General features: G+C 32.4%; 2 protein-coding genes across 2 annotated transcripts in view; one reads left to right on the top strand and one right to left on the bottom strand.

Moving 5' to 3' along the window:
• acl (ATP citrate-lyase) overlaps nt 1-8,591 on the top strand; it is a 16,960-nt gene extending 8,369 nt beyond the window's left edge. The window contains 19 exon segments of the mRNA NM_001032584.1: nt 544-682; nt 1,511-1,628; nt 2,078-2,097; nt 2,100-2,273; nt 2,674-2,750; nt 3,068-3,264; nt 3,630-3,711; nt 3,952-4,033; nt 4,294-4,450; nt 4,966-5,059; nt 5,448-5,602; nt 6,033-6,051; nt 6,054-6,082; nt 6,085-6,105; nt 6,311-6,389; nt 6,710-6,853; nt 7,127-7,240; nt 7,521-7,663; nt 7,809-8,591. Coding sequence (NP_001027756.1) covers nt 544-682; nt 1,511-1,628; nt 2,078-2,097; nt 2,100-2,273; nt 2,674-2,750; nt 3,068-3,264; nt 3,630-3,711; nt 3,952-4,033; nt 4,294-4,450; nt 4,966-5,059; nt 5,448-5,602; nt 6,033-6,051; nt 6,054-6,082; nt 6,085-6,105; nt 6,311-6,389; nt 6,710-6,853; nt 7,127-7,240; nt 7,521-7,663; nt 7,809-7,920 — 1,956 coding nt within the window. The 3' untranslated portion in view covers nt 7,921-8,591.
• Nucleotides 8,592-9,024: 433 nt separating this feature from the next.
• On the bottom strand, nt 9,025-10,342 carry LOC100186610 (dolichyl-diphosphooligosaccharide--protein glycosyltransferase subunit dad1-like). Its single transcript, XM_002131131.5, has 4 exons — nt 10,203-10,342; nt 9,994-10,077; nt 9,627-9,762; nt 9,025-9,339 (listed from the first exon to the last, which is right to left on the bottom strand). Exons 2-4 carry the CDS (start codon nt 10,069-10,071, stop codon nt 9,209-9,211), a joined length of 345 nt encoding a protein of 114 aa, XP_002131167.1. The 5' UTR covers nt 10,072-10,077; nt 10,203-10,342; the 3' UTR covers nt 9,025-9,208.
• Between the last annotated feature and the right edge of the window lie 769 nt (nt 10,343-11,111).

An 11,111-nucleotide genomic window follows, 5' to 3' on the forward strand; every position in this document is an offset into this window, starting at 1 on the left:
TATAAGATACAGCCATGTTTTCATTTTATTTTTTAAACAACCAATTTCTAAGCTACCTATCCCAGTTCTATGCATATATAACATAAATGCTCCTTAAAAAACTGTTTATTCCCAAATTTTCACACAGGATGATCCATCCCAGGTAGTTGACATTTACATGCAGTGATTTTCAATTATTTTAATTCACATTTTTCAATTATGCACAGTGTGATTTTATGATTTTAATTTTTTCACAAACACTTTTTGTTTTTTTAGTTTAATTTAACGGTTTGCAGTGATTTGATATGTAATTTGCAATAAAGACTACAGTTTAACAATTTTAAGACATAGCAAATGGTGTAATATTGTTAAAAAATATATCTTTTTATATATGTATCTAGATTAGAAGAAAATATCTTTATAATTATATATTTAAACTGGACCCTATAGAATAGAGTGTCTATATAGGACATGCAAATTTAAGGTGTTGACTTTAATTTTCCACTATTTGCCGCAACCCATTTGTTAAATCAAACATGAAACTGATCATATGCATTAAAACAGGGTGGTACACCACGTACTTCTCGAACCAGTTCGTTTGCTGATAATCCACAAGCTAACGGAGATGCTGCCCAAGCTTTGAATGGAACAAGTGTTCTACAAGAAGCTGCTAAACGTGCAGCTCATAGACCCATGTTCACAAGTATGTGGGATATTACATTTACTGTAACAACTATTTAGCACCACTGGTACTTAATCCTCAGTGCAGATATATATATATTAATCATCAAATTAGTCTGTAAGTCTTCAATCACCTGGCATAGCATATGTTAATTTATACATAACAGTTATAACACATACAAATTTATTTATTTTTTGGCTGCTAAACTGAAAATACAATAGAATAAAGTATTAGTTATAATTAATTGAAAATTAGGGCGTGTTTTGATAAAAACATGTTTTTTGATTGTATATGGTTGGAATATGTACAAAGCGGTGAGGCTTTTCCTATTGACCCATCCCTTCCTTCCCTTTGTTAAAATATGAAGCTTCAATAAGTTTTTGTAGCATTCGAGCATAGTAGCATTCATGGTATTAAGCATGAAAGGCCTAATACCATGCTACATAAAAATAAATAGGGTTTAGGGTTGGAGTAGTGTAAGAACGGCATTCGACCAAAGAATAAAGGGTGTTGTTATATTCTGTGCTATGCTCTGTGTTTTCTACTGACCCTGCCACTGCCAATAAATTGTATTATTTTTACATTACATTGAGAAACATTATTTTTATTGTTTAGGAAATCAAACCTACAACCTACCCACTTATTTAACATTTAATAACATATATTTTCCCTGTTTTTTTTTTGCAAAACAACTCTATTGCGTATTTGCTAACTTTGTTTCAACGTCCAATTTTGTTATCCTTTTAATTTTTTTTTTAGTTTGAAACATAGAATTTGTGAGTGATTATTAAAAACTTGATCTAGATAACCCACTTGTTTAACATAATATGAAATACAATTATATTTCAGATAAAACGCGTTGTATTATATGGGGTTTACAATCTCGGGCTGTTCAAGGAATGATGGATTTCGATTTTGTTTGTTCTCGTAAAACACCATCGGTTGCTGCCATGGTTTACCCATTCAGGTCATTATTCTATATTATTATATTATGTTTATATATAAGTATTTTTTGGTAATAAAACATTTTGTGAGCATTTTTTTTATATGTAAACGTATTATAGGCAAAATTTTCTATTAAATGTGTGATGCTTGAAAAAAAAAGTAGTCAGTGCTGTAGCTCACTGGTTAGGTGCTTGCACTGTAATAAGAAGATATAGGGTCAAGTGCTTAATGCTGCTACTATTGGGATGGGTCCTTGGGCAGGACATTTATTGCTCCAACCCAGTGTTCACTAATGTGTTGTCCAAATTGTCAGTCATTCTTAAAAAAGGGAAAAAAACTATTACACACACAGACACAGTTACCTATGTGGTTACAGAACACATATGTTATAACGACTGTACTGGCCAAGCAAAGGTAGATAACATACATTAAAAAAAGTGCCAACAAACTAACAAACCTTTCTTCCCACAGCGGTGACCACAAACAGAAGTTTACTGGGGGCACAAGGAGATTCTAATCCCTGTGTACAAGAACATGAGTGATGCCATGCATAAACATTCGGATGCCGATGTGATGATCAGTTTTGCATCACTGAGATCGGCAGAGGAAAGCACGATTGACACGCTGCAATACCAACAGATCAGAACCATTGCTATCATTGCTGAAGGTTAATAAAAGTCTTGCTTATAATAGGAAATACCTTTTTTAAAACTTGAATTATAATGTTACTTTTGGTATATAATGTGCACAGAAAAATTAAAGCATGATAAATGTCAATTAAACAGAATAAAATCCAAATTGAAGGTAAATACCAGGAAGTACACATTTTTCCCCCAATATTTTTCAACCGTAGTTAGATTTACTAGTTACCAAAAACATATTTATTAGAATAATATTTATAATATGGGAAAAACATGGTTTTTCGGTATACTGTACTGTTGTTGCATTACTATGCATCTAACCAGTACCTTAATTATGTTACAGTATATATTTACTTGATATAGATATACTAGAGCTCTAACTTATACTGTGGCTAATTAAAATGCTAACCCCATATATTTATGTAGGTATACCAGAAGCAACAACCAAGAAGTTGAACAAGTTGGCTCGTGAAAAAAATGTCTCTATTATTGGACCTGCAACTGTGAGTGTGTTTTGCGGGCTAACTATCACAATTATTTTAAGACTGTTAAGAGTAAATTTATAGGCATAAATTTAATATTGTTTACAGTTTATACTGTCAATAAAATCATATATTTGTACCCTTTCTGTTTTTTTTTTGTAATATTTGAAAAATATTCATTTTTAATTTTTATAATTTTTGAAAACTTAAAAATCAGATTTTATTGGGCATTATTATCATTTACTGCTTAGATGTTAAAAATAAGCTCTACTTTTCAAATATATCTTCTCAAAGTCAAAAGCGAATAAACAATTAACAGTGTTTCCTTTTTTCCCCAGGTTGGTGGCATAAAACCTGGTTGTTTTAAAATCGGCAACACTGGTGGAATGATGGACAACATTTTGGCCTCGAAACTTTACCGACCTGGTAGTGTGGCTTATGTGTCAAGATCCGGGGGTATGTCAAACGAACTGAACAACATTATATCACGAACCACTAATGGTGTATGTGAGGGAGTGGCCATAGGCGGAGACAGGTGAACTTTTATGGTTTTGGTTATTTTTTAGCCAAAAAAAGTTTTATTTTTATGATAATGCTGTGAATAGTTTTGAACCAAAAAATTGACTAAAACAATTTTTTTTTGGATTTATAATTTATAATTGTGTTTATTGTGATAAGTATTAATATTTTTGTGGTAAATTTAAAATGATTGATTTGTAGATTGGGCTTTGAAATGTCAATCTTTTTGTCAGTTAGAAGTCCATAATTTTTTGAGTGATTTATTTATAAGTCAATCTAAAACCATTCTATGAGCACAAATTAGTTTAAACATGATAAAAGAACACTCATAAAACGGTCGACTTCAGAGAAAACACATATTTTAAAACACTTTTCCCACAGATACCCGGGCACTACATTCATGGATCATATCTTGCGTTACCAGAATGACGCAAACGTTAAAATGATCGTTGTGTTGGGAGAAGTAAGTGAAGTGACTGTAACTTGTGTTATTATCATCAAAAGACAGCAGTATAAATGTAATCTGTTGCTGCCAGGCATAATAGAAATCTCATACAGCTCTTATGACAAAATAGGTTGTAGGGGTTACATTTATGTAAACTTAATTTTAATTTCATATTTCTGAGTTGATTTAGGTAGTATTAGTGGCCTATTTTTACCAAACTTTTGCGGCTCATTTTTTTTAACTTAAATTATCCATTAGGTTGGTGGAACAGAGGAATATGATATTTGTGATGCAATAAAGTCTGCTACAATCACTAAACCTGTGATTGCTTGGTGTATTGGTAAGTCTAATGTTTCTTATTACTAAATACAGCGTTTTGTATTTGCTTACTTTTTTCTATGGATAAGTTTTTTAAAAAACCCAAGATCCCTATTGTTTATATTGTGTAATATTATGCAAAATATATGGAAACATCTAAATGTGAATTTAGACCAAACATTTAAAAAAAATATCAGTTTTTAGGTTAAAAATACAAATTTTCTCAAGTGAAAAAAATTATATTTTTAAAAATGTCTGTTGCAACCCTCCACCCTACTATAGGTACATGCGCTACAATGTTCACGTCAGAAGTTCAGTTCGGCCACGCCGGTGCGTGCGCTAACCAAGCTAGTGAAACTGCAGCAGCAAAAAACAAAGCTCTTGCAGCAGCTGGTGCTCATGTTCCATGCAGTTTCAATGAACTCAACACTAAAATAAGGTGAATGGTAATGATGCTCAATGTATGCGGTGCTAGGCCTGTAGGTCTTTGGCATAGTGGTTACAGCCCTCGATTTTAGGCTAGAAGTTACAGGTTTGATGGTTGTCACAGCAACTGGTTGTATAAAACAAAACACTGAAGTTATAATGCCTGCTCCGTAAGGATAAATAAGTTACATTTATTCATTTATTTCACCTCTAATGCAATGTCGTTTTTGCAAATTTTACAAAAAAATTGTCTATTTCAGACTCCCCAAATGTAAAATTTCATTTAATAAACCACTAACATTTATAATATGTTTTGTTGGCAAATATGATTGGGATTCATTGGGCAGTGGCATAATATTATAAACAAAAATATTTCTATATCACAAAATGGTATATATTCATGACTGTACATTTAATTCTCATTAATCGGCCTATTTATTAATACATACCAGTAAGATGCTACCCACCTACATACATTATCTCTAGAATTTAAACAAAGTTAACCTTCACACTTTCTTCTAATTTCAGGGAAGTTTACAACAATCTTGTTGACCTTGGTGTGGTCGTCGTGCAAGAAGATGTTCCCCCTCCTACTGTTCCTATGGATTATTCATGGGCAAGGGTATGAGATAATTATGCCATTTAAAGTGTGTTGTATTTGGTTGGCTGATTCTAGTGATTATTTTTCCCTGTATTGATTGGGCTTGCATTTAAGATTGCTTCTAGTTTACTTTTTTTTTCCTGAAAAAAAATTAAAAATCTCAAAAAAATTCATTAAAAAAATTAAATTAAAACAAAAGCGAAAAAAAATTACAATGGAAGTGTAATTGTAGTTTGTACACATGTGTTTGGTATTGTATTATTTACCACTCCTTAAGAAAAATTAAAAAGGCACCAAGGCGCAAAACCTATGATGACAAGGTTGGCAGGCCAACTGAAATTTTATGTACTGTTTGTAAAAAACAACAACATCAAAACCTATTAAAAATCCCCCCCTCCCCCTCCTCCAGGAATTAGGTTTGATCCGGAAGCCCGCATCCTTCATGTCGAGCATCTCCGATGAAAGAGGACAAGAGTTACTTTATGCTGGGATGCCGATCTCGCAAGTCTTTAAAGATGATCTTGGTATAGGCGGAGTGCTTGGACTTTTATGGTTTCAAAAACGGTAATTTGTCAATTTGCGGGATTGAGTTTTTGTAAAAAGATGTAATTAATTAGTTATGCCATTGGCTTGTTGCGGTATTTTAGGTTTGATTACCTAATGTGGTGTGATTGAGCAACTTTACCAGTTAGACAAAGTTTTTTTGTAGAATTTTTAAGCCTATATATGATTGTACATTAAATAAACTATGGTTTTTATTGTGTATTTGTGGGTTTTGAGATCTTCGAGTGTGTCTCATATTTATATCACTGATTCATGTTAATTTATTTGTCTACTATATATTTCAATTCAGTTGTGTATTATTGCCATATGCTAGTCATATCAACTGTAAACTATTTTAAAAATAATGCTAGTAACATCACAACTACAGTTACTAAACATGTAAAGATTTTGTGCATAATAATAACTTAACATATTCCTATATGTTATACAGGCTACCTACTTATGCTTGCAAGTTTTTCGAACATTGTTTGATGATGACAGCAGATCATGGACCTGCAGTATCAGGTGTGTATATATGATACAAACCTTAGTTAGAATGTCTGGTGCAGTGCCACAATGGTTAGCCCTTCTGCTTTTTAGTCTTAACTAGAAGTTATGGGTTCTACACGGTGGTAAAAGGTTGAATTTATTCAACCCATAGCGAACTTAAGTTCGTTATTTTAAGTTCGCTATGATTCAACCATACTAATTTGTACATCACATTTCAACAGGTGCCCACAACACCATTGTATGTGCTAGAGCTGGAAAAGACCTCATTTCTTGCCTAACTTCAGGTCTTCTGACAATTGTAAGTGAAAATTGGTTCAATGTTTTAAATTGGTTAAATATAAACAGTTTATAATGTACATTAGCACACTTATTACACAGTGTAGTTTTATCGTCTTTTAAATATATACATATATATATATATATATATAAATACCCCATAAAAGCCTATGCTAGATGTGAATGGGGCTTAAGGCCACAATTGAAACAAGAAAATGTACTTTATATATATAAATTTTTTCATGATGTGATTTATAAAAAAAAATTAAATGTAAAAATTATTTCAAAAAAATACTAACATAAAACTGAAAGCAAAATTACTAAAATTAAATTCATATACAGGGTGATAGGTTTGGTGGAGCATTAGATGGTGCAGCTCGACAGTTCAGTGCTGCTTATGATAAAGGTTTGCTGCCAAGTGAGTTTGTAAACGAGATGAGGAAAAAACATCAACTGATCATGGGTATTGGACATCGTGTGAAATCAGTAAGTTATTATATTTTGTTGCACTTGTGGATTGTGGTATTTTATTCTGTTATACAAATTATTTCAATTAAGTTTTCTACATGATCAGTATCAAAAGGTGTGGGATAAAATAGATCTTAAAGTTTTTGAAAAGTTTAGGGTTTATTTGAAGGAGTCTGAAAACTTCAAGCCAATTTTATTATAGAATTATAACTTCTTTGTAAAAAAAAATCACAATATTTGGTTTTCACCAAATTTTTTTATATTAATCTAACTACTGGTGTTTATTTTTAGTTGAACAACCCTGACCAAAGAGTTGTTATATTGAAAGAATTTGTGAAGTCAAATTTCCCGTCAACCCCGTTGCTCGACTATGCGTTGGAGGTCGAGAAGGTTACAACTGCTAAGGTATAAAAGTTTTTTCTACTTGTTTATTTTACTTGTATTTCAATGATCTTGGTTCTAAAAAATTCCACCCGAAAGACAACATTTGTAAGGTTAGACTTTCTGTAACTGTAAGTTAATTGAGATAACAGAATTTTTTTAATTATCTAAATTTAGGTTAAACTGCTTACCACTACCACAAAATAAGTTACTTAATCTTTCCAAATGCATTCTGCGAGATTCTTGGCAAAAGTCCAGCCTCTATTAGCAGTTATAGTTCATGATTAATTTCTTGTCTTTGCAGAAACCGAATCTGATCCTTAACGTGGATGGTTTCATCGGAGTTACATTCGTTGATCTTCTAAGAGGATGTGGATGTTTCACTGAGGAGGAAGCAAGAGAATATGTCCAGATTGGCGCTCTTAACGGTGTCTTTGTTCTTGGAAGGTAACACACAACTCACAAATTTGCTTTCTGTTTTATTCCACTTTTTGATTTTTTTACACTAAATTTTTTTACATTGGAATATTTGACATGCCAAAAAGTTTTTTTTTTTTTCCAATGATTATATTTATATAACGACTACTATCAGGTCCATGGGTTTCATCGGGCACTATCTCGATCAATTACGTCTCAAACAAGGTCTCTACCGCCACCCCTGGGATGACATAAGTTACGTGTTGCCAGAAGATTATTCGTCATAATCTTCCAGCTTAAAAAAATGTATTTTTGTATTAAAATGGTCATCACTGGCTTCCAAAGTTATCCCTGTGCCAACATTAAAATCTATGTGCTGTAAAAAAGCGGTTTATACCAGTTGATATAGGAACTCTAGCTTTTCTTTAAATATATCCCTGTATTTATCTCTGTGGTAATTACATAGCATGCAATTGTATGGTAGCACTTTTTTATTTTTATTCTGTTGCTAAAAACACTTATTCTCGCTGGTGACTTTACACAGTTTGTATATTTCCCAAAACTGTTTTGCTTTGCACGTTTGGGCATGGTGTGGAAATTGTAAACTTGTATATATCAAATACTATTCAAATTTCACGTCTGTCAGTACCAAAAGTATTTGCTAAATTATCTTTTAACAAAATAGTTCAGTTTAAATGGATGTCTTCAAAAGTTTGTTCATTTTTCACTGTTTTTGTTTCTTTTTCTCGTTCCACTAAACAGTAATCTGCTTTTAAGTTACTAAATAATTTGTTCCTATTACTGTAGCAATTACCAAGGTACAACAACAACAGTTATTCATTCCAACAGTAGCTATGCGCGGTGTGCAGTAATATTGTATATTATATGTTTTAAGTATACTCAGTTCGTGCTTACTTTAATAGATTGAAGTTATTTACAAAAAAAATTGCACATTTTCTATTTAAGTAGTCCTGATTTAAAATATGTGTAGGCTTTTGTTTTTATTAGTAGGGTCTTAATGCAAGGCATGAAAAGAGACTGGGATTTTGTCATTTTGCCTGTTATATCAAACCCAAAGATGCAAATGACTTTCTTTTATATGGGACTTACCAGATGTTAAAGGGTACCCTAAGCCTATAGTGGGGGAAGCCGGGACAGCTTTAGCAGAAAACATCTAAATATACTGATAGTGTTTTAAACAAATAACAATGGTCTATGGAGTTTTGAGAATACGGTTTTATCATTCGAGTGTTCTTCGTTAACTAAAATGTCACCGAATGAAATAGTGTCCCATCTTCCCCCACCCTACTAGACAAAGCTTTATCCTCTCATAGATAGTCAGACAACCTTCCGCAATAATATTTGCAAGGCAACACAGTTTGGAGATAGAATTTTTTTGTATAGAATTTTATTGCGACAAGTCATTTTATATTTTACGCTGATGCTTCACCGTAGCAACCAGTATTTACATTATTGCTTCAACTTTAACAGGTTTGTAATCACAAAACATTGGAGCCAAAAAAATTTGGAGAAGAATCCATTATAAAATTTTTCTCTATTTTCATGAAATTTTGATTAACCAATAAAGTTGATGACTACGAGGTGAAGAACGACATGAGCAAAGAGAAAGTCGGCAAATGCTCGTTCCGGAGCTACAGATTTGAAATCCCGGGAATTCTCTGGGTTTACTTGCAGTCTCAAGTTCACTGTTAAAGTATGAAAATTTTAAATTTTGTGTCATTTAACAGTTCACATGTTTATATGATATAAAATACATAAGAATATCTATCCCAATGTAACTTATTGTACTTCTGGGAAAGCAATTATTAATAAGACCAGATTTTTCTATTACCACACTAAGTTACATTGGTCGTAACTCATAAGCGGGAAGGAGGTGTATGAAACAAAACATCTGTGTTATAACGACTGTCGTTGCTCCACCATGCGAGGGTATAAAAGTTCCCTATAAACTTTTACAAAAATAATTTCTTACCAGCAAGAACAAACGATGCAACGCATGAAATAAATCCTGACAGAAACGAGTTGAAGGGAAATGTCCCGACCAACGCACAATACAAGAATTGAATGATGCCGGTCAACAGAATATAGGTAAGGTAAGAATCAATTATCTGAAGCAAAAAAGTTGTTGTTTATTTTATAACATAGCACAATTTCTATTTTTCTCTATTAAACGGCAGTGAAGATCAGATTTTAATGGAAGAAAGGAAGGGGATTAACAGCAAAACAACATTTGTTAAAACATGCAATGGATAAAAAGCGTGGCTGTTGCACTCAAAAACATGTAGCCTAGTCAGTTTTTAGACGCATAAAAACATGAAGTTTGCCATAAGTTGTCATACCTTAAGTTTCTGTGGAGTTCTGTTCATGTAATCACCGACAAACTTGACTGCCACAGAGAAAATATTTTCCGAAGACATGATTGTCTGCACGAAAAAAAATCATTTGTAACTTTATTTCTGCCGCCTTCTACCATACATAAACAATAAATCTTACGTCTGACCCTATCTAACAGTATAATTTTATTAATTTAAAACAAAGAAGTACTTACAATTTAATTTAAATTGACTAGAACGGTTTGGAATTGAAATTCTTCACAAGTTTTGCAAAATTTCGTCGACACGTAGTAACTTCGTATACAAACGCCGAAATCGCTGTAACGAACGGCTATGACGTAGCACACTAGTCAAGTGTTCAGTACAACGGGGACAAAAAATCAAATTTTAATGAAATGTTGTTCTGATAAGCGTTTGACTATATGTTATAATTTCTAAGGAGATATTGATATAATTTATGGCATATTTTAATATGTAAGTTTCTACACATTTAAAGTTTTTGATATAGTGGTGCTGTTAAGCCAAAATCACAAAGTGCCAGACTATTCAAGTAGGAAATAGTCACGTGTATGTGGGCACAATTTCAAGATATGTTTTCAAAGGGAAAATAACATATAGTATCATGATGATTCTTTACATGCTGGGGTTTGCCTAAATTTATGCTTTCCCCTTACACACACTAACTTTTACAGATAGTTATATAGTAGGGTGGAAAAGATGGGACACCTTTACATTCTATTTTATCTACCCATTTGGTAGTAAACAAAGATTATTCAAAGAACTATAAAATCGTATCTCCGCGACTCCTATAGATTGTTGTTAAATGTTTAAAACACGATAAGGTATTTGAAAACTATACGAAGGTGTCCCATCTTTCCCCCACTCTACTATAATTATATGTTTATAATGTGAAACAACAATCCTTTATTGATTAATGCAATATTGTAAATAGATTTAAGTAAATATTTCCCTCGCAGTACTGCATTTTAAATGTTCAATATGTGACAAATAATTTACTTTGGGAATTGTTTGCTAAGAAAATACTGATCTCGATTTGTAATGGCTCCGCAATGCCTGCAGGCGACCGACAACCTTTTCGAAAGACGTCAAGTTGACACGTAATA

This window comes from Ciona intestinalis, chromosome 3 (genome assembly GCF_000224145.3).
Source record: "Ciona intestinalis chromosome 3, KH, whole genome shotgun sequence".
Lineage (NCBI taxonomy): Eukaryota > Metazoa > Chordata > Ascidiacea > Phlebobranchia > Cionidae > Ciona > Ciona intestinalis.

Excerpts from the sequence above, each read along its gene's own strand:
- LOC100186610 (XM_002131131.5), bottom strand. The coding sequence starts at position 10,071 with ATGTCTTCGGAAAATATTTTCTCTGTGGCAGTCAAGTTTGTCGGTGAT. Across the intron at positions 9,763-9,993 it reads GAACTCCACAGAAACTTAAG|ATAATTGATTCTTACCTTAC; the intron begins GTATGACAACTT and ends TTTTTGCTTCAG. Across the intron at positions 9,340-9,626 it reads TGCATCGTTTGTTCTTGCTG|TGAACTTGAGACTGCAAGTA; the intron begins GTAAGAAATTAT and ends ATACTTTAACAG.